Source organism: Notamacropus eugenii, chromosome 7, assembly GCF_028372415.1.
Source record: "Notamacropus eugenii isolate mMacEug1 chromosome 7, mMacEug1.pri_v2, whole genome shotgun sequence".
In the NCBI taxonomy this organism is placed as follows: domain Eukaryota; kingdom Metazoa; phylum Chordata; class Mammalia; order Diprotodontia; family Macropodidae; genus Notamacropus; species Notamacropus eugenii.
This window is the reverse complement of record NC_092878.1, coordinates 150,087,333-150,111,197: the sequence shown is the minus strand read 5'-3', so window position 1 is coordinate 150,111,197 and position 23,865 is coordinate 150,087,333. Positions and strand designations below refer to the sequence as shown.

Here is a 23,865-nt window from a genome sequence, read left to right as displayed (position 1 = left end):
GTTTCACTGGGAAGTAATGTGAACTCTGTTAAGCATGCCAGGAACAAGCTGGAGCTCTGAAGAGGGTAGGAAGGAGGCTGTGAGCTCTAGTAATGGAGAAGATGAAGCCACATCCTAGTCCTGACCTGTCAGACCTGATAAGGGGAGAGAAGGAATTGTGGGGTTTATGTAGTACCCATGATGTGGTGGGCACTGTTAGAGCAGTAAGTGCTTTTACAAATTTACTTTGATCCTCACAACAGTGCTGAAAGCTGGGTGCTATTCACATTTTACAGTGGAGGAAACTTAGAAAGTTTGTGAAAGTTGCTCAGGGTCACATCTTGCCTGAGGCCAGGTAAAGTAACTCCAGGCCGAACACTATCTGCTGTGCCACCAGCTGCCTCGAGTGGGAGGCCTTTGGTCCCTGTAGGTGTACAAGGGGGTCAGGGATGAGCCTCAACAAGAGTTAGTGTCAACTTCAGTGTCTGTGCAAGGGTGCCTTCATGGGTCCCTAAGAGAGGTCAGCACTACAAGCTGGGATGGAGCCATCTCCTGATTGTGGTTTGTGTAAGATGACTGAGGGAGTGGGCCTAAGTCATCCTAAGTCTAGAATGGCAGTGACACAGGTGTCCGGAGTATAGAGGAAGCAGGACCGAGTAATCCTATGTAGTTGACCCAGTCTAGGGTATTAAGAGACGGTAGAACCGGACTGGCATAAGGTCCCAAGCTCTGAAGGAAAACAACACAAATACCATGGGTCAAGAGATTCCAAAGAAATAAACCAGAAGAGGATAACTCCTTAAAAATTACAAACTGAGAAAAAAAAATGTTCAATACTTTTTAAGTATAGTTGGGAAGAAATAATTCTGGGGAGGAAAAATTGGATGGAGAAAAAATAGCTTAAAACAGAAGATGGAAAAGATTATTCAAGTGGCAAATGCACTAAAAATTTGAATTAGCTTATCAAACAATTCAGTGACTCCAGGATAAGAAATAGAATAAGATCAAGGAAGAGGTAAGGCATCTGTCTACTATAAAAACTAGAAAACGGTTCTATGAGAAATAACCACTGGACTCTGGAAATCATGACCAAACAAAAACCTATACACCATGTTTCAAGAAATAAGATGCTAGAAGGAAATAACCAGAGAACATGAAAATAAGAGACCCCAAACTGAAAACACCAAGGAAAGTCATAGCGAAGATCCAGACTTGCCAGGTCAAAGGGAAAATTGCAAGTAGAGAGGAAAAAAAAATTCATGAACTAAGGAAACAAGATTTCCCTTCCAGGTTTCCCAAGACTTGGAAGGGACTGCTACAAAGTAGAGATAACCTTGGAATATGATACTCCAAAAGAAGAAGGACAGTGGCTTAAAACCAGTTTGCCTTGCAACACAGGACTGGGGAAGGAAACGGCAGTCGCTCTAGAGAGTGTCTTTGCCAAGAAAGCCCTAAATGGGGTTACAAAGAGATGGACATGACTGAAAAATGACTGGAAAAACACTGATGGAGTAATTGCATTTTAACAGAAAGAGTGGTGTCCTTTGAGACATGGCTTGGGTGTGGTTTTGTTCCTTTTAAGACAAAAAAGAAGAAGGAATACACAGCAGAAGAAAATAAGGCACAAGGGAGATGATCTTAACTATTTTGCAAAATTGAATTGTACAAAAAAGGCATGCAAGCGTGGAGGAAGGACTGGGATAGAATGGACAGTCTCATTTGGACTGACTAAAGGAGGGTTGAACACCTATAGTTTGGAGTGTGAATATATCAAACTCAGCAGGGAAAAGGGATGAGCAAAGTGGAAGAACAGTAAAAAATAAAACAGTTGTAATTACAGAGGGTGTGATTAAAAGAGATTAAAAGTAAAAACCGGGGTTTGGTGAAGAAGGAAGAGCGAAAGGAATTGGAGCAATGCTAATCATGTTCCTTCTCTTTATTTCTATATAAAAAGGGGGACATACTGGAGAAGAAGCGAAGCCAAGTTGTCTAATTGATAGTGATTTAGAGCATTTTTCCATGTGACTATTGATAGCTTTGATTTCTTTTTCTGAAAACTACCTGTTCGTATCCTTTGACCATATCCCAAATGGGAAATGGCTCTTATTTTTGTATATTTGTAGATTTATAAAATATAAATATTTGTATAAATATAAGTATATTTTTATACATTTTTATAAATATGATCGTTCCCTGTGTATTTGAGAAATGAGGCCTTGTTTAGAGAAACTTGCAGTAATTTTTTTTTTTGATTCCTTGTTTTTCCTTCTGTTTTCAGCTGTATTGGTTTTGTTCAAAAGTTTTTTAATTTCATGTAATCAAAATTATCCATTTTACTTCCTGTGATGCTCTCTATATCTTGTTTGGTCATCAACTTTTCCCTTACCCATAGATCTGACAGATTCATTTTCCCATGCTCCTCTAATTTACTTATGATATCACTCTTAGACTTAGTCTAACTCATTTATCCACTGTGATCTTGGTATATGGTATGAGATATTGATCTATACTTAGTTTCTTCCAAACTGTTTTCCAGTTTTCCCAGAAATTTTTGTCAAATGGTGAGGTCTTGCCTCTAAAATCATGGGTCATTGGATTTATCAAACTCATTCACTGTGCCACCTACCTACCCCATCGTTTATTAGAGAAATGCAAATGAAAATAATTCTGAGGTGCCACCTCACACCTATCAGATTGACCAACAAGAAAGAAAAGGAAAATTAAAAATGTGGGAACACAGAAAAAATTGAGATACTAGTGCATTGTTGGTTGAGTTGTGAATTGGTCCAGTAATTCTGGAGAAGAATTTGGAACTATACTAAAAGGCCTATGAAACCCTTTGTCCCAGGAATACCACTACTAAGTCTGTATTCCACAGAGATTGAAGAAAAAGAAAAAGGATCTACTTGTACAAAAATACTTACAGCAGCTTTTTTTATTGTCTTGGAAAAAAAATGGAAACAGCAAGGATGCCCGTCTTCTGAAGAATGTCTAAACATTTTGTGACAGATGATTGTCATTGAATACTATTGTGTTATAAGAAATGACGAACAAGATGGTTTCAGAAAAACCCGGGAAGATATTTATGAACTGATACAAAATGAAGTGAGCAGAGCTAGAAGAACGTTTTGTATAGTAACAGCAGTAATGATGATCAACTCTGAAAGATTTAGCTGCTCTGATCAATACAGTGATCCAGGATAATATTGATGGCCTCATGAAGAAAATAGTATCCATCTCCAGAGAGTGATGTCTGAGTTAGATTGAAAAATAATTTTTTCACTTAATTTGCTCACCTTATTTTTTTGCAACATTGCTAATGTGAAAATATGTTTTGCATGATTTCCCATATTTCTTGCCTTCTCAATGTGTGATGGAGGAGCTGGAGGAAGGGAGAGTATTCATAACCCAAAATTTTTAAAAAGTGAACTTTAAAAATAATACATGTATTAAAAAGGAATACATGATAACTGATATATAGTTAACAAAAGAATAAAAGGGCGGTTTTTTTTTTTAGGATATAAATGTATGGTCATGCAAACCATTTCCATAATAGTCATGTTGTGAAAAAAAAAGCAGACCCCCAAAAAATCTCAAGAAAAATAAAGTTAAAAAAATATGCTTTAATCTGTATTCAGACACCATCAGTTCTTTATCTGGGTATGAATGTCATTCATCATAAGTCCTTCTGAGTTGTCCTGGATCATTATACTGCTAAGTCAGCACTTAATTGTCTTACAATATTGCTATTACTTTGTACACAGTACATTTCACTTTGCATCAGATCTCCTGACCTGTGCTCTGGTCTGTGAGTGACCGCAAGTACTCTTTTCTGCATGGCTCCACCGCAAGCCCTGGTGAGCTAGTGCTTCCCCTTATCCTGGTACCCAGGTCTGGGACCCAGATCTAAGTATGGGCAAAACAGCAGAGTCTTGCCTCAGACCCTGGTAATCTCTTTCTGATCAGTTGTTCGATCCCCTTACTGTGTGTTATCTAAGATCTCCAGAAGTTGATTCAGCGGCTTCCAAGGCCTGCTTCTAGTTTGCTGGGGCCTGTTCTGTGCTGGTATACCTTGCACTGGACCATGCTCCATTTTTCCACAGGTATGACAGACCTTTCTATGTTGTCTTTGAGCTGGAAAATTATTTCATTCCATCCTTTTGTGGATTCTGCTGCTTCGGCAATTGTTTTATGGCGTTATTGAAAGGTGTTTGGAGAGGTTTTGGGGAGAGTTCAGGCGAATCACTACCTTTTCTCCTCATCCTGGCTCCACCCCCCAGATTTGTTGATGTTTATCAAGTTTAGAATAGTAAAAAGGAGAATTCTCTAACAACTGGTTCTGGGAGAAACATAACAAGATGGTTCCTTGGGTGCCTCTTGCTGGACTACCAAGTATAGGAACTGTGGAGTAGTCTTGAAAATTATATATAGGCACACGGGGGTTTATGCAGACCTCTGCAGAGTTTTCACTTATTCATTCATTTCTCTAGATGTGTCATTTGGAAGTAGTCTTCATAGAGATCTAAAAAATATTTAGCCGCCATACCACAGTTGGCAAACTTGTTACCAATAATGTAGTAATGTAAATGTAATAGGCTCTTCTCAGTCTGCATCCTCCTTGGCCTCTCTGAAGCCTTTGGCAGCGTTGACCACCTTCTTCTCCTAGACATTCTGCTCTAGGTTTAGATACTGCTCTCTCCAAATTTTCTCTATGAACCTGTTGACTACTCCTTAGTCTCCTTTGTTAGACCTTCCTCCAAATTTTACCCATGTAAGTGCCCCCCAAGCGTCTGTTCTTTGGCTTTGTTTTCTCCTCCTCTGTTGTCTCAGTTGGTGAATAGTGGTGATCAGCTCTCAGGGTTCATTGATCATCTTTATGTGGATTATTATCAGTTTACTTATTGACCCTTAACCTCTCACCCAGATTCCAGTCTTGCAATACCAACTGCCTGTTGATCACATTGAACTGGTTTTCCCATAGACATCTTAAACTCACTATGTCCAATACTAAACTCATTCTCTTTCCTCTCCTTCCGGACTTTCTGTTGAGGGTGTCACTAACAAAGTTCACGACCTTGCTGTCATCCTTGATTCCTCACTGCCACTCACAGACATATCCAATCTGTTGTCAACCCTTATTGCTTGAACCTTCATATCTCTTGGACACATCAGCCACATGGCCACTGTCCTGATACAGACCTTCATCGTCCCACACCTGGACAATTGCAGTGGCCCTCTGGTTCATTTCTCTGCCTCGAGTCTCCACCATATTAAAGCATGAAGTAGCTAAATGGGACCCAGAAAACTAACTTGCAAGGTGAAGTCAATCGCTCAATCAATATTTATAAAGGGCCTACTACGTCAGGTCCTGTGCTGGGGATACCAAAGGAGGCCAAAGGCAGTCTCTGTCCTCAAGGATCTTACAAACTGAAGCCTCAAGAAATCTGACCTGAAATGGATAAGGTTTAAATATTCTGAGATTTAGCCTACTTAGGCTTTGATAACTTTTAGAATGTTTTAATGACATTCTGATGAACCGAATTTAATTCAGATAGCCAAGGCAATGTTAAACACTAATCTTTTTCTTAAAATTCCACTTTGTTAGTTCAGCATAATTATGAGCATATGTTCAGTGTTTTGTACACCCTATAAGGAATGGAAAGCCTTGAAGTCGAGGAGAAATAGATCTTCAGGCTCAATATTTGGCCCATTGGTCAGGCCCAAATTATTCATTTACTTCTTTATACAAAATGATTAATTAGTCTGTAAAGATTTGAAGTTGGCTAAGCTATTCATTAATGCTCAGAGTCTTAACTTTTGTAGTGCTTGAACTGTCTGGAATTTTGTAAATTTAGCCAGTTTTGCCTTTTAACCAATAATACTCATAGAACATCACCCTTATTGTATGTTTCTCATCAGTCAGAAAATACTTATTGAGCTTTTGGTGCCTAGACTGACTAGAATAGTTTGGCTGTCCTGAACTTGGTCTTTGTCAAAGGACCAGAGGGGAAGGGTGCGCTGACAGTGGGTTTTGCAAACTTTTATTGTCATTAACATGTTTAAAAATTTCAGCTTCACCCCCCCAGCCCCTGCAAACTGGTAGACTTATAAAGATTGCTGTTGAGTTTTGCTGAGTTAAGCAGTAGTGAAATGGAAATAGATAAATAAATGGGGAATGAGACTACACATATAAAAATTTAAAAACTAATTTTTGAAATGGAACTAATTAGAAAACTAATATTACCTCTATATACATACATATCCATAAATATGTGTATATATACACATAGATATACATACATATGTACACACATATATGTTTTTTCTTGCCCCACAATATACTTTGGAGTAAAAAATCTGGTAACCTGTTATTTTCTTGCGTATTCCAAGAGTGTTATGCCTATATAGACATATATATATATATATATATGTATGTATGTATATAAAAATAAAATCATTACTTGAGAGTTCTGATTATTCTCAGTTTTGCCATATCTTACAACCTACCAGCTATTTTCTATTATGTTAATACTAATGAACACTTTCAGACGGATCAAAGGTAATTTCTTAAGCATTATTCACGTGTGAGTATTTTAAAATGATTGTTTTTCTCAGGTTAGAGTTTCTGGTCAAGAAAGTATTGATTTTTGAAGTACAGCTGTTTGGTTGTTGATCAGAGCTGCCACCTGAAGGGAGGAACTTTAGAAAGGAGAAAGGTGAATATGGAAAGTGAACAGCTGGTGTCATGAAGCAATTAGAGAAGCAGAGATTGCTTTATTTTTGTACTTGTAATTTTGTGCTTGTGCCCCCAGTGGTACCTGGCACGTGAAGGTGCTTAATAAATACTTTTACCACTTCATACCTATCAGATTGGCTAATATGACAGAAAAGGAAAATGATAAATGTTGGACATGTGGGAGAACTGGAACTTTGATGCACTGCTGTTGAAGTTGTGAACTGATTCAACCATTCTGGAGAGCAATTTGGAACTGTGGCCAAAGGGTAATCAGAGTATGATCCAGCAATATCGATTCTAGGTCAGTATCCCAAAGAAATCTTAAAAAAAAGATGTACAAAAATATTTATAGCCACTTCTTTGTGTTGGCAAAGAACTGGAAATTGGGGGGATGCCCATCAATTGGAGAATGGCTGGACAAGTTGTGGTATATGAATATGGTATACTGTTGTGCTATAAGAAATAATGAGGGGGCTGGTTTCAGAAAAACCTAGAGGGACTTACAGGAACTGATCCCAAGGGAAGTGACCAGAAACAGGAGTACATACAAGTAACACTGTGCATTGGTCAGCTATGACTTAGCCCTTCTCAGCAACGCAATGATCTGAGACAATTTCATAAGACTCGTGATGGAAAATGCTCTCCACATGCAGAGAAAGAACTAAGGAGTCTGAATGCAGATCAAAGTAGACTATTTTCACTTTTTTTTTTTTGCTCTGTTCCTTCCTTTGCAACATGACTGTGGAAATATGTTTTACTTTATTGCACATGTATAATCTATATCTGTTTACTTTCTGTCTTGGGGAGGGGAGAGAGGAGGGGAAGGAAGGAGGGAGAAAAAACTCAAAATCTTTCAAAAATGAATATCGAAAATTGTCTTATATGTAATTAGAAAAAAAATAAAATACTATTAAATGAAAAAAATATTTTTGATTTATTGGACAAGGGCTTTAGATACAAAAAGGATACACAGTCAAGTGTGTGTCAGACGTTCCTGACTCTCCGACCTCTTGGGCCTTGGTTTCTTCATTTGTAAAGAGGAGTTGGAGATCTTCAAAGTCCTCTCTGACTTAATATCCTGTGATTCTATCAGCATTGGGGCATCTCCTGACTTGTATGTGGGTCCCCTAGACAAGGGAATCTCAAGTTCAAGGTGCTTTGTAGATTTATCTTTGCTTAATGTTTATGTGACCATACTGATGAGTTTACTTCTGTCAGTCAGAAGACACGATTAGTATAAGCAAAGACTTTTGAAATAGTAGAGCACACCTGAACTCAAGTCAAAGAGGCTAGGAAGTGACGTGAGAGAGAATGCTAAGAAAAGAAGCAACACAATAGTTTTACTCTCAGATGGGCAACTGAGTGGCACTGTGGAGAGAGTGCAGACCTAGAGTCAGGAAGACTCATCTTCATGAGCTTCAATCTACTATGTGACCCTGGGCCAGTCACTTAATCCTGTTTGCCTCTGTTTCCACATCTGTAAAATGACCTGGAGTAGGAAGTGACAAACCACTCCAGTACCTTTGCCAAGAAAACCCCAAATGGGGTCACCACTGATACATGATGGCACAACAAAACTCTTTCAAGCTGGCCCGATATCCCCAATGGGGCTTCCCTTGTTCCTCCTTCTTTGCTGTTGCTGCTGGAAGTCCTGGCCCTGAGGATACACTATTCTGATTAAAGAGAGGGCCCCCAGCAGACCCCCAATCATGCTGTATGCTTCACTTTCCCTTCCCCTTCCCCCGTTTTCTGCCTCTTGCTCTGGGGATAGATGTTTGATCAGCACTGCCATCGCTGCTGTCCTCTGGGTCTTCTCTGCCCTGGGTTAGAATGTAAAGTTGAGGAAAGGAACTATCTCTTATATTTGTATCCCCAGCACTTAGCACAGTGCCTGACAAATAAGTATTTGAATGCTTTTTCATCTATTCATTGTCTCTTTCCCCTATAAATGTTGCCTGGAGAAAAGGTGATTCCCTACTCCAGGAGTTAAGCTCTTTGGAATATAGAATATCCCATCTAACAAGTGCCTTTGTGCCTCCCCTTAAATTACCACTCACTTTCTGCAGTTTCAGTCAGAAACCACAATCTGATTTAGGGTTAGAAATTCCTTGTGGTTTTCTACTTCCTGTCCAACTGGTAAACTGATGAGTTGTATCAGTCAGCAGCAGTTTAGCAACTACCCTTTCAACAAGTTCTGAAAGCCTTTTGGGTTGGGAGCATCCCAAGTCTCTAACTCAGGGTTATTTTCATTTCTCATGTAAATGACTAGAAAAGGAAAAGGCTCAGAAACGTAACTAAATGTAGGGGGCAAAGTTTTCTTGCTGTTTGGTGGTATTGTCTCTACTATCTAGAGGACACATGCCCAACAAGGTCTAGTACACTGAAGCCTATATGATGGGCTGGGGTATTTATTGTCATGTTAGTAAAACTTTTGTACCTTGGATACAATGCCATCTCAGAGAAAGCGTTAAAGGAATTAAAAATCTGTTATTTGTGCTGAAGGAGAGGATGAGTATTTGTTGATTAGGAGAAAGAAGGAAGGGGTTTGGATGCTAAAGAAAGAAAACTATGCTAAAAGTAAACCAAGTACCTTGATTTCTAAGTCTTAAAGTTTGTATAAAAGAGGAATGTATAAATAGCCTTGCTATATATACTTAAGTGTCTCTATCTCAGGATTACAGATTTAGAGGTGGCCGGGACCATCAAGGTCAATTAGTTCAACCTCTTTATTTTAAATTATTTTTATTTATATCATTAAATACTTCCCAATTACATGCATAATTTTTAAACAATCATTTAAAAAATTTAGAGTTCCTAATTCTCTCTCTCCTTCCTGCCCCTTACCCCTCCTTGAGAATGCAATTTGATTTGGATTATACATGTGAGGTCATGCAAAACACATTTCATATTAGCCATGTCACAAAAGAAAACATGCACAAAATAAAACAATAAGAAAGTTAAAGAAAGTATGCTTCAATTTGCATTCAGAGTTTGTCCATTCTCTCTCTGGAAGTAGATAGCATTTTTCATCATGGATCCTTTGGAATTGTCTTGGATCATTGTGTTGATCAGAAGAGCTAAACTTTTCACAATAGGTCATCCTTAAAGGAGCAATAAATATTTCTTCAATTGTTTAACTGTCTTTGTATGAAAAGTGTCTTGTAATTGTGTTTATATAATCCCTAGGTTTGTCTTGGCTGGTTTCTCCCAAGTATTTTACATTGTCTGCAGTTATTTTAAGTGGGATGTCTCTTATTTCTTCCTGCTGTGTTTTGTTGGTAGTATAGAAAAGTGCTAATAATTTTTGTGGGTTTATTTTATTTGCTGAAATTTTGCTGAAGTTGTGAATCATTTCAACGAATTTTTCATTGATCCTCCAAGGTTCCTAGTTCTGTTTCCTCATTACCTATATTTATTTCTTCAATTTCTTTTTCTTGTCTTATGTCTATAGCTAGCATTTAAATACAATATTGTATTTCTAGGGCATTTCTAGTACAAGATTGAATAATAGCGATAATGGACATCTTTGCTTCACTGTTGATTTTGTTGGGAAGGCTTCACGTTTATCCCTATTACAGATAATGCTTGCTCTTGGTTTTAGATAGATACTACTTATCATTTTAAGAAAGGCTCCATTGATTTTTATGCATTCTAGCGTTTTTAATGGGTGTTGTATTTTGGCAAAGACTTTTTCTGTATCTATTGACATGATCAGATGATTTTTGTTGTTTTGTTAGTGATATGGCCAATTACGTGGACAGTTTTCCTAATATTGAACCAGCTCTGCAGTTCTGGGGGAGCACTCCTGAAGCTTCTGCTTCTGTTACCACCATCTAGAACCACTAGTGGTGTTTAATCTACTTGGGTTCTGGGCCAGTTTCCCCTCCCATGTTCTAGTTGTCTTGCACTGGATGGATGTCTCATTCTGACCCTCTGTTGACTCTGCCACTCCAGAATTCAATTTGAGGCATTATTTTAAAGTTGTTTGGAGGGGAATGTTGGGAGAGCTTGGCCGAGTGCTTCTTTACTCCACCATCTTGGTTCCCCCCCTCCCCGCAACCTCTTAATTTTAAAGACAAGAAATTGAGGCCCAGGGAGGTGGGGGATCTTGCAGTCAGAGGCCAAAACAATTTCACTTTATACAATTCATCATGCTTTCAATTGCATTATTCTTGAGGGTCACTTGTTTTTTCAAAAGAAGGAAAAAAGGCTAAAACAACGTCAAATAATGGGGTTGGCTAAATAGTTTCATCCAAATAAGTAGTAGGTAAGTTGGAAGTTCTAAGAATCAAAGAAGTATAAAGGGAGGCTTAGAAGTAATAGAGATGGGACTAGAGAAATGGAGGAGGTACAAAGATGCATTCAAGGATGTTGGAGGAGGCAGGCTGCTTAGGCAGCACAATTCAAAGCTCTCACCTTTCCCAAAGGCCCATAATATGCTACATTGTAACACCCACAGTGAAAAAGGATGCCCTAATCAAGAGGCTACAAAACTCTCCAATCATGTTTTAGCAATTTATTTGAGGTGTTACTTGGGAGATATATTTCTTAAAGGTTCAAACTGGAATAACATTTGTACTTAAAAGAATGATGATGATTATTATGAAAATGGATGATAGAATTATGATAATTTTGTAGTTTCTCCACCAAATCTTCTTAGAAGTCTTTGTTGTTGTTTTTTGGAAGGCTTTAGTCTGAAATGAAAATCATATAAACAGAGTTAGTTTTTTTCTAGTGACTGGATAGTAGGCATCCCCTCATGTTAAAGAAGTGATTTTTATAAACACACTATCAAAGGGATGTCATATGAAATAATGAATGTAATTCAAGCTTGATCTTAATATAGAGAAGTCCTACTTCCACAGCTGAATGGACTTGAGATCTCACTGGCATAGATAGTCCCTTCACTGGTATAATTGGAACCCCATCTATGTCCTCTCATCTTATGTGACTCTTCTCCAAGACTTTCCATAAATTCTGCATGGATAATATGCTAAAATATGCTAAAATGCTATGCTATATGCTAAAAGCCATCTTCTAATTTCTTTAATGTGCTATAAGCTGCCAGTAAGTAAGTCCAGGGCTTGGCATAGAGGGGATGCTTACATATTTTTTCACTCATTCATTTATTCATTCAGTTGGTTATTCTTTTCTCTTGCAGTTCTTTTCCAGTCATGCATGCCCTTGATATCTCTTTTATGCCACATTCAGATACAAAATCTGCACTTTTAATGTGTTATCTGGTAATGTGCCCCTTGTATAACTTTTCACACATTTATAGACAAAAATTTTTTTTTAAGTGGCCCAGGAGGTGTTTTCAAAGTCTTGTGCTGGGGCAGAGTCAAGATGGCAGAGAGAGGCAGCAACCGAGATGAACCTTCCCAATATTCCCCTCCAAACAATTTTAATATGATGCCTCAGATTAAATTTTGGAGAGGCAGAGCCCACAAAAGGCCAGGATGAGACGTTTTCCAGCCTAAGAGAACTGAAGAAGTCAGCAGAAGTCTGTGACACAAAGTGGAGGGCAGGCCTAGAGGACACACGGAGACAGCACTAACAGGGGGCCTTAGAGGTGACTGTGATGGTGGCAGCAGCATCTCTGGGTGCCCTGAGCCTGGAGAAGGTAAGAAGATCAGACAACTGGTCAGAAAGAGATCATAGGGATTACAGATGACAGATTACATTTGTTGGCACTGGGTGCAGCTGGTGCTGACTGGCATATTGCCCACACACTGTTATGGGTCACGGTTTCAGGGTAGAGAAGAGCACTTGTGGTTGGCCACAAAGGGTCAGGGGCCCTGGTCACAGTTCCAAGGCAGAGAGGAACTCTAGTGCTTGTGTCCACAAGAGAGCAGAGGACTTGGTCACAGTTCCAGGGCCAAGAGGAACACTATCACTTGTGGCTGCAGAGGAGTTGTGACCCTTTTTGGGTAGAGAGCAGGACACAGACTAGGAAAGCAGTGACCACACCTTTCCCAGGGTCACACCACTTTAATAGTACCAAAAACTTGCAGATTTTCAAAAGCAGCTCTGAAAAGCACAAAAAAGCCAGAAGCTTGGAACAGTGCCTCCCCTCTCCAAGGTGAACAAAGCTCAACTTTAGCATAAAGTTCAAAGTCAAGAAATAGGCTGGAAAAATGAGCAAATAACAAAAAAAGAACCCAACCATAAAAAGCTACCCAGGGTAGCAAAGAAGAGTAAAACACAAACTCAGAAGACAGTAATGTGAAAATAGCTACATGGCAAGCCTCAAAGAAAAATGCAAATTGAACACAAGCCCAACAAGAATTCCTGGAAGAATTAAAGAAAGAGATAAGAATGGTAGAAAAAATTGGGAAAACAAATGACAGTATTGCAAGAAAATTATGAAAAGAGAACTAACAACTTGGCAAAAAAAAGTCCTCAAAAATACTGAAGAAAATACACCTTAAGAAACAGAATTTACTAAAAGGATAAAAGAAGCACAGAAATTTACTGAAGAAAACAACTCTATAGAAAGCAGAATTGGCCAAATGGAAAAAAAAGTATAAAAGCTCACTTAAGAAAATCATTCCTTAAAAAGTAGAATTGAGCAACTGGAAGCTTATGATTCCATGAGACACCAAGAAACAATAAAACAAAGTCAAAGTAATGAGAAAAATAGAAGAAAATGTGAAATACATCTGTGGAAAAACAACTGATATGGAAAATAGATCAAGAAGAGATCTTTTAAGATTTGGACTACCTGAAAGCCATGATCAAAGAAAGAACTTAGACATCATATTTCAAGAAATTATCAAGAAAAATTGCCTTGATATCTTAGCTCCAGAGGGTAAAATAGAAATTGAAAGAATCTGCCAATCACCTGCTGCTGACCATTGCTAACGACTTAGAGTATTAGGCCTTTGGACCATAGAATGCTCTTCTACTCAGTACAAGAATCACTTTGGCAGGTAAGCCAGAATAGCTGCAATGCTGCTATGGAAATATTATCTTTTAAACCCAAGATTATTCTAGGCAGCCTGATGAAAAATATTCTTTGTGTAAATATTTACTAAAGCCTCTTTCATTCTTAAATCAAATTGTCTCTTTTATCTCCAGTGATCCTCTCTATCCACATTTGCTCAAGAATTCTTTCTCTGTTTATAGTTGCAAAAGTGATCTCCTTTCCTGCTTATCTGGTTGACTTTTTATTGGCACTCAAGAGGACAAAGACAGGAAAAGTAGCCAGGTCAGATCAAGCATCTAAGGGGGGATCCTTGATTGAGGTGATACGATTGTGAAGGCATTGAGAGACAGCTGTGTAAGTTAGTTGAAGGAGGGGAAGAATCAAAAAGGGTGGAAAAAATCTTGGACATTGTTACTGCCCAAAAAGATGACTAAGAGAAAAATCAATGACTATCAACCTATGTGTCCACTCCCGCATCTACATAAAATCTTTATGAAAGTCATTTATATGCAAATTCACGGCAAACTCAATGAGGGTATTAGCATAAGATCTTTAAAGCCTCACAACTGCCCAGAAGATGCAGAAAACAAACGATCTCATTATTTATGTTCTTGGTTGATTGCAAAAAATAAAATCTACCTGGCAAAAAAAATACCAACTTAGAAGCTCATTTACAACAATACGATCCATGTATCCATGTATCATGTATCAAGGTCATTCAGGATTTCTTGGAAGATTCAGTAACAGAGATGACTTTGGTTAGTGACCCTCAGATAATAAGTCCTGGACATATGAAGCCTAAGCCAGTGAGATATATGCTCACCAAAAGTATTTGCCATTGTGACAGAAGAGATCCCAAGCAGAGTCTAGATAGAGGAAGGATTCCCTGGGGTGGTAAGATTGTCCAGATAGTCCCATTTGCAGATGAAATTACATTTACTGTATCAAGCCTCAAGATCTTGCAGAAACTCCTAGAAGACATCTGTAATCACTCAAAGACTTTGGCTTGTCCATCCACACAGGGAAGACCAAATAGATGAAGAATTTGTATTAGAGTTACATGGTACAGTGATGAACTTTGGAGTAAGGAAGACGAGTTCAAATCCAGCTTTACACACGTTCGTAGGATGGCCATATTCTGAGACCCTTAAGGATCTCAAACAGGCATGAAGCACATGTTGTTGATGGATTATTTCAAGCAAGTATGTCCTTTGCTCTGTCCAATACCATCTACCAGCTGTGAAGAACAGAGTATTGGAGGTGATGTTGAGATCTTGCCAGTCTCTGGTGTCTTCTGACAGCAGCAACTAAAGTCCCTGCAACCTCTCCCTTGGTTTTCAGAGCAAGGCCAAGGTAGAGAAGCTTACAGCAGTCTAGTATAGAGTACAATGGCCTTACACTACCATCTGACACAGTGGAAGGTAAGATTCAGGGTAAAAGAAGTTTTAGTTTTTAAAATTTTATTTGCTGTACTTATTTATAGTACTGTAGATTTCATATGTTGTGAAAATGAATATTGCCAGAAATGATTGTTTTTATTGAGATGTTAGGACAAAAGGTCACAGAATTCTAGGGAATTACTAGTGAGAAAAATGTTTTTCATGTTATCAATTTATTTTGCATACTTCATTTTATGGGTAATTTCATGGCTACTGTGTTAGGAAAAGCACATATTATCAGAATTTTTTTTTGTTGTTATAAAGAATTGTATGCAGAAAAGTGTATTTTCAGCAATCTCTAGTGAAAGATTATAGTTTTGGGTGGTTGCAGGAACCTAACCTCCTATTAACCATAGGTTCAACGTATCAACATTGGCTTTTTTTTTTGAGCAATTTTTAGGGAATATTACTAGGAAAGTTGAAGATTGACTGTACTTATTATATACATACAATCCTTTCTCTTCTTTATGCATAAAAAGGTTCATGCTTTTGATGTTGACTAAATTTATAATAAAAAAGAAAACTTAAATAAAAAAGACCACAAATGACTCTTAGAACTTTTGTTGCTGAAGGTTTGACCTACTCTTATGTGTACGTCAGGATTATTACACTGTACAAAGTTTGCCACAATTTTAAAATCTTGAGCTTTTGTCAAATTTCTATATCAATACAAAGCTGATATGTGTAACCATGTTAAACATTAAGCATGCTTTTGTTTCACATGTCAACTGTACCTATTCCTTTCAGAACAAAGGTTCATTACTATTTTGCTGGAATGATTTCTTCCACATCGAGAAGGGAAATGTTAAATATGATTGAAATATCAAGTGCTTCTGCAGGGAAATGAGAAGATCCTTAGAGAAAGAGAAATGAGGTATGTATTGGCAGCAAACCTAATTTTTATGTGTTCAAAAGTAATGCAAAATCTTAATTCTCTCAGAGGTGAAATAAGTTCTGTACCCTTTTGAATCCTGACATATCTTATTAATCTTTCAGTCAGCAAGCCTGTATTAAACCTATATTCCAGACAAAGTCTGTTTATGACAGTTATACTGTACAGTGTTAAGTTAATAAAAGGTCATGCAGATTGGGCAAACTTTTGTGAGTAAGCTGATACATGAAGATAATGGAGAGAAGGTACCTCATTTTGCAGTGTTAATGAATTATTCTCCATGGAGGCTTGATGTGGAGGTGATCCTGGGTTCTCAAAGGCATTAGATTGCAAATTCTACTAAACCGGAAAGACATTAATTAAGTAAATCCTCAGTGATAGACTGTATTGCACATGATTTGTTGTATTGACTGACTGCTGCCTATTTATGATTCACAAGGGTATGAACAATACCATCAGAAGGAAGCTAGAGAACAGTGATAATATTTACAAAGTGTTGGGCAAGAAATTGAAGACTTTAGGGGTATGGATGGTATTTTTTTTTTTAATCATTGCTGCCCATGGAATACAGGGATTTTGAAAAGACAGAGATCTGAGAAGTCAATAAATAGCTGGTTAAGAAGTTATTATCAGAGAATAGAATTTAGATTTCTTGACTGTAGCTGAAAACATAGGAATAATTTGCTTTTACCCAAGGAGAGAGGACACCTAGCAAAGGCTAATAAAATACTTGTCTAAAATCTTTGCAATCTAAATAAAAGAAAATTAAATGGAAAAGAAAAGGACATTGAGAAAGGTGACTGTATATCCAGTAGGAGGTAGCTACAGTGTAGAAAGACTAACAGTAGAGACACCTCAAAATTCACGAGACAAAAATCAAGAGGATCCAGCAATAAAACTCATCATTTGTCTAGACAGAAATGCACAAAGCAGCAAGCAAGATGAGTGAGAGATAATGATGCGAAGAAGCAAAGGTGACATCATAGATATCACTGTGACTTGGTGGGATGAAGGTCATGAATGGAATATGGCTCTAGATGTTAAACCTTATTCAAAAGAAATTAAGATTACTGGAAGGAGTGGAGCCAAGATGGCGAAGTAACAGTATGGTCTTTCTAGAGCACTGCCCCCAAGCCCAGTCAAATACCTGTAAAAAATGATTCTAAACAAATTCTGGAGTTGCAGAACCCACAGAATGAAGGAGTGAAGCAAATCTCCAAACCAAGACAGCATAGAAAGTTGTCGGGAAGTGTTTATCTTGCCACAGTGGGGGCAGGGCCCAGTCTAGAGTGGGCCACACTGGCACAGACAGGACCTGAGCAGGCCTTGGGGAGACTGAGTCTCTCACACCTGTGGCAGTTTCCAGATTTCAGGATCCCAAAATGCTGAGAACAAATTGGAAGGTCAGTGGAAAAAGCCTGTGGAGTGGAGTGGTCCAGCCCCAGCCCCATGGCTGTAGAGGGGGGAGGGAGTGGAGGAACCTATGGTAGCCATAGCAGAAGCAGGGGTATGAACTGTTTCTGGAGCACTAGGCCCACAGACTGTGGGGGGATTGAGCAACTGACAGTACACCCCCCACCCCGACTGGAAGCAGAGATCTACCTTGATAAAGAACTCAAAAGTGTGAAAATGAACAAAAACCGAAAAAAGAATCAGACTATAGAATCTTACTTTGGTGACAAGGAAGACCAAAACATGCAAACAGAAGACAGTGAAGTCAAAGCTCCTCCATCCAAAGACTCCAAGAAAAATATGAATTGGTTTCAGGCCATGGAAGAGCTCAAAAAGAATTTCGAAAATCAAGTAAGAGAAATAGAACAAAAATTGGGAAGAAAAATGAGAGTGATGCAACAAAATTATGAAAAATGAGTCAACTACTTGCTAAAGGAGACCCAGAAAAATGCTGAAGAAAATAATATTGTAAAAAATAGAGTAACCCAAATGACAAAAAAGATCAAAAAGCCAATGAGGAGAAGAATGCCTTAAAAAGCAGAATTGGCCAGATGGAAAAGGAGATCCAAAAGCTCACTGAAGAAAACAATTCCGTAAAGATTAGAATGGAGCAGGGGGAAGCTAATGAGTTTATGAAAAATCAAAAAATTATAAAACAAAACCAAAGGAATGAAAAAATAGCAGGCAATGTGAAATATCTCATTGGAAAAACAACTGACCTGGAAAGCAGATCCAGGAGAGACAATTTAAAAATTATGGGACTACCTGAAAGCCATGATCAAAAAAAGAGCCTAGACATCATCTTTCAAGAAATTATCAAGGAAAGCTGCCCTGATATTCTAGAACCAGAGGGTAAAATAAATATTGAAAGAATCCACTGATCACCTCCTGAAAGAGAGCCAAAAAGAAAAATTCCTAGGAATATTGTAACCAAATTCCAAAGTTCCCAGGTCAAGGAGAAAATATTGCCAGCAGCCAGAAAGAAACAATTAGAATATTGTGGAAATACAATCAGGGATAATACAAGATCTAGCAGCTTCTACGTTAAGGGATCACAGGGCTTAGAATGATATTCCAGAAGTCAAAGGAACTAGGATTAATACCAAGAATCATCTACCCAGCAAAACTGAGTGTAATACTTCAGGAGGAAAAATGGTCACTCAATGAAAGAGAAGACTTTCAAGCATTCTTGATGAAAAGACCAGAGCTGAATGGAAAATTTGATTTTCAAACACAAGAAGCAAGAGAAGCATGCAAGAGTAAACAGGAAAGAAAAATCATAAAGGATTTCTAAAGTTGAACTGTTTATTTTCCTACATGGAAAGATAATATTTATAACTCTTGAGACTTTTCTCAGTACTAAGGTAGTTGGAGGGATTATATACATTTAGACAGAGGGCACAGGGTGAGTTGAATAGGAAGGGATGATATCTAAAAAAGTAAACTTAAGGAGTGAGAGAGGAATATATTGGGAGAAGAAAGGGAAAAATAGAATGGGGCAAATTAGCTCTCACATAAAAGAGGCAAGAAAAAGCTTTTTCAATGGAAGGGAAGAAAGGGGAGGTAAGAGGGAAAAAGTGAACCTTACTCTTGTCACATTTGGTTAAAGGAAGGAATAACATGCATACTCAATTTGGTATGAAACTCTATCTTTCACTACAGGAAAGTAGGGGAGAAGGGAAAGAGAGGGGACTGGGGGGATGATAGAAGGAAGGGCAAATGAGAGGAGGGTGTAATTAGGAGAAAATATTTTAAAAGAGGGATAGGGTCAAAAGAGAGAATAGAAAAAATGGGGGGCAGGATGGGATGGAGGGAAATATAGTTAGTCTTTCACAACACAACTTTTATGGAAGTCTTTTGCATAATTACACATTTACAACATGTATCAAATTGCTTGCCTTTTTAGTGGGGATAGGTGGGGAGGGAGAAAGGGTGAGAAGTTGGAAATCAAAGTTTTAAAAATGAATGTTAAAAATTCTTTTTACATGCAACTGGGAAATAAGATATACAGGCAGTGGGGTATAGAAATCTCTCTTGCCCTCCAAGAAAACAGAGGGATGTACATAAAAGAAGTGAGGGGTGTAATAGGAGGGAGAACAGATTGGGGGGATGGGGTAATCAGAATGCATGTTGTCTTGGGGTGGGTGGAGAGGAGAGATGGGGAGAAAATTTGGAACTCAAAATCTTGTGGAAATATTGAAAATTAAAAATAAATAAATTAGAATTAAAAAAAGAAATTAGGATTGTTAATGGGTAGAGTAAAAATGTATATTAAGGAGAATTGGTTAGGAAATACAGGAAGGGGAGCATGGTGGAGAGTATTTGGGTGAAAATCAATGAAGGATCCAATAAAAGTGACATTTCTTTGGAACATACCCCAGACACATGGACACAAACAGGGCCCCCCAGCTGATATGTGTCAAAGGCTGGGTTTGATCCCAGTTTTTCCTGGCTTGAGAGCAGCTCCCTCCCCACCACACCATACTGGGCTCTGAGAAGCTGTCAGAAACAAGTGATGGTCTGACACCCAAGTTCATAGTCAAGGTGTTTGAGTTTTGCTATGGAATCTCGGTGTGCAAGGAAGACAACACTCAGAGACCTGCAGAGAAAATCTATCATGGCCATGCCTTCCCTCGTGGGCAGTCAGACTACCTGTGAGTAGAAGGATGGATCACTAGAAGGTCATTCATGGACACTTCTTGCCAGTCTGAGGAGGGCCTTTTCCTCAATGGCACAGAGAATCTCAGAGCTAGAGAAAACAGTTTGGAAGCTGACTGTGTGAAGCAGTTGGTGTTGGTCCCAGATGGAAGGGCAGGCAATCAACCAACTCTGCCTTGACCCTGGGAAGACCGCTATTGGGACAGAAGAGAAAGGCTGATCCTGGGGGTACTGATTTCTTTTTCTAATGCTCCAATTGCAGACACATCTCAGGAACACAAGGGGTATCCAGTGATATCTCTTGAGGACAGAGATAGAGCCTCATTCTGAGAGGTGTGAGAACACTGACTGGCAGCCTGAACCAGCCACAAACCGAGGAGGTCATGGTAGACTTACTGGGCAGGCTTACAGATGCTGCTTCCTCTGTGTTCATATGATATTGAGAGTCCCAGCACAGTAAAGCTGGTATTATTTATAATTGCAACATATGTTTGTTGGCCAGGCAGCATACTTTTTCAATGTCATCATCGTATATGCTAGAGGGCAATGGGGATGTATTGTCTATTTCTCTATGTGATCTAGGATTGGGGTGGGGAACCTGTGGCCCCCAGGCCACATGTGGCCCTCCAGGTCCTCAAGTGTGGCCCTTTGATTCAAAGACCTAGAGAGGTGTATGGTCACTCTTATGAGAGCCCATGTATTTATTACTGTGCTGAGCTTTGTGTCTTAAGTTTCTCTCCCAGGAAGACCATTCTATCCCTATAACCCATTCCTCCATCTGTTCCATTCTTTCTGGAACCTTCATATTGAAGGAAGTAGCCACTGTTACGCTAGCCATGTTCCCCCTTCACTGGCCTTTGGGTTCCCCTCCTGACTTCTTTCTCTCCTGTGCTCCCATCTGGCAATCTTCTCCCCTGCCGCCTTTTCTGTCTCCTTTTTCTGCGTTGTCTTCCCCATTAGGATGTAAGCTTGGATGGCAGGGACTGCCTTTCTTTTTGCACGCATCTGTAACCCAAACACTCAGCACAAAGTTGGTGCTTAATAAATGCTTGTTGACTTGACTTTTGTCTTTAGTTTAATGTATAATTTCGTACACACTATTGGCAGTTCCTGATGCACAACGTTCTAGTGTGAATGGTAGAGATTAGGTCCTTGCATGTTCATGGTACTCTGTAACTGAATGTCATGCTTAGATGTTGATCTATCAGATCACAGATTTAGAGCCCTGTGGGACCTTAGAACAAGCTTGCTCTGACCCCTTCTTTGGAGATGAGGAGCTGAGATGTGTAGCTCATGTGGACCGACTTGCCCACAAGTCACGGAAGCAGATTTTCATTGGTATTTCATGTAATTTGCTGGGACTGAAATTTATTCACTGGGAGAATATGAAGGGAGACAGTGGGGTTTTTGTTGATCACAATATAGGCCCAAAGCAATGAGAGCTTTGGTTGCTGCTGTCAGATGCTCACGGTAAAGGTGGAAATGCAGGTTGGGAGGTGGGCAACAATGACTTTGCCTCAGTTTATTTCTTGTTCTGGCTCAAAACCATACGTGTGCTATGCCAGAGAGCATCTGAACATGCCTAACCCTAAGTGCAGACTTACAGGGCTGTGATCGGAAGGCAGACATAGGAGCCAAAAAGCAGACTTTGTTGGAGCCTGAGGTCACTCTGCTTGGGAACCTGGGACTGAGCTGGATGGGTCTGTTAGTAGAAACAGTGCCCAGTGCAGACTGTATGGCTGGCCATTCCCAGGAGAGAGCAGAAGAGCCTTTTCTAGCTGAGACTCTCTGCCTCCAGTGATGGCCAGTGAAGCAAAGAGGACAGTGGAGACACTGCACCGAGGAGGCAGGTATAGCAAGAGTGGTCCAATGATGTCACCGGAAACCACTGCTGGTCCCTTGTATGTCTTGGGGTTTGTGGGGGGAGAAGAGGGGCTGCTCATGCAGTTCATTCTATGCCGTGATCTCTTACTTTCCCTATGAGTGTGCCCTTCCTACACGAGTGCTAGGAGCATCACTCTCCCCTCTGAGGTATGTGTATCTGTGGGAGGGTGTGCCCAAGGTGGATTGTGATTTTTTAAAATTGTGACTTTTCTTACTATGATTTCACTCAGTGCCTCTGCTTTGCACTAATTGGTTCTGGCTCACTATTGGTGGGAGTTTGTGAGCTGCTGTTTTGAGTGATGCTCCCTCCTCAGGTATACTGCACTGCTTTCCTGGTTCCATGGGCTCCAGGGACTAGACTCCACAAGGCTTGCTTCTCCCCACCTCCTCCGATCCTCTAGTACCCTCCACAGCCCAAGGATGAACCCTGTGGATGATAATAACATTCCTGAAGTCATGCCTTAACGATGAACATATTTTCACCCTGTCGTACACATCCCACCCCAGTGGTTCTGAACCCCCATTGACATTGTTCAAATTCCATTTTCCATTCCCTATTCACAGCTCCCTTAGACACGGACCCCTATTCAATCCCAGCCTAGAGCTGTCCAGCCCTTTCCCTATGCTCTCTGGAGTGCCTGTTCCATAGTTAACCAATGGGATTTTTATCTTTAACCTTTCTGTCTCTTCATCCCTCCATTTTTTTGCACTCACTGAGACCTGGCTCCCTCCTGAGGGCATGGACTTCTAGTTACCCTTTCCAACACTGATTGTGCTTCCACTCATATCCCCTGACTGTCATGGTGAGAGTATTGGATTACTCCTGGCTCCCCCTCTTTTTTTTTGAGGTTTGTTCAATATAGGTCTATAGACCTCCAGGACACTCACCTTTCTTCCTCAGTGAATTTAGTGCCTGGCTCCCATTCTTTATCTCTTGCCTAACTCCTGTCCTCATGCTAGGGGACTTCAAAATACATACTTTTGCTCCCTCTAATGCCATAATCTCTTAATTTCTCAACTTCCTTTCCCCTCCTACTTCTTCTGCCCCTCCACAGCTACACACAGAGATGCCCTTCATCTTGCCATCACTCATACATGTTCCATATCCATGGTCATGAATTCTGAAATACTTTTTTTCTGATCATAATCTGTTGTCAATCTACCTCTCCCTGTGTTCTTCATCCTTCCCATGACTTCCAATCCCTCCACCTCTAATTTCTCTTCCAGGAATAATGATTCCTTCATTGGCTACACTCTCTTTCTCTCCCCATCTTAACCCCTTGGTGAACTAGTCCAACTGTGCACTGTCTCTTGAGTCCTTTGTCCCCTTTTCTTATTGAAGATTGTGTCCTTCCAAACCCAAACCTTGAGTTAATCCACTCGCACTCATGCATTACTGAATGAAATTAGAGAAAATCACTAAGCCATGACTGGTCTACTCAAGTTTAGGTTACATAATCTCAACTGGAACCTAGGGCAGCAAGGTGTTCCTTTCAAACCTTCCTTATTGCTTCATAGTGATCTCATTCACTGCAGCATTTTTTCTAAACCTTTTCATTCTCCTCACATCTTTCATGGCTCCCCTTTCTCCACCCCCTCAGCTGAGAACTTTGCCTCATATTTCACAAAAAAATTTGAGGCAACTCACCATGAGCTCCCACCTCATGTCACATCACTGAGCTGCCTTCTGCCCTTGTCTCCTTCACCCCAAGCTCACATGGAGAGATGGTCCCTCTCTTTGCCAAGCCATACTCCTTTATGTACGTAAATTATCTCATTCTAACATCCCCTTTCTCTCACTAATTTTCAGTCATTCCCTGTCTACTGGCTCCTTCCCCATTGCCTAGAAACATGCTCCCATTCCTTGATCTGACAAAGCTGTGCCCCTTGATCCCTC

General features: G+C 39.6%; 1 protein-coding gene across 2 annotated transcripts in view; it reads right to left on the bottom strand.

Annotated features, from left to right (window-relative positions):
* Positions 1-11,216: 11,216 nt before the first annotated feature.
* The window catches only part of LOC140514004 (vesicle-associated membrane protein 7-like), a 38,230-nt gene continuing 25,581 nt past the window's right edge, over positions 11,217-23,865 (bottom strand). The window contains exon 6 of one of the 2 annotated variants that reach the window (XM_072623951.1): positions 11,217-11,409. In XM_072623951.1, coding sequence (XP_072480052.1) covers positions 11,272-11,409 — 138 coding nt within the window. In that variant the 3' untranslated portion in view covers positions 11,217-11,271. Of the gene's footprint in view, positions 11,410-22,183; positions 22,396-23,865 lie in introns of those variants that run through there. The other variant, XM_072623950.1, reaches the window with a different exon arrangement.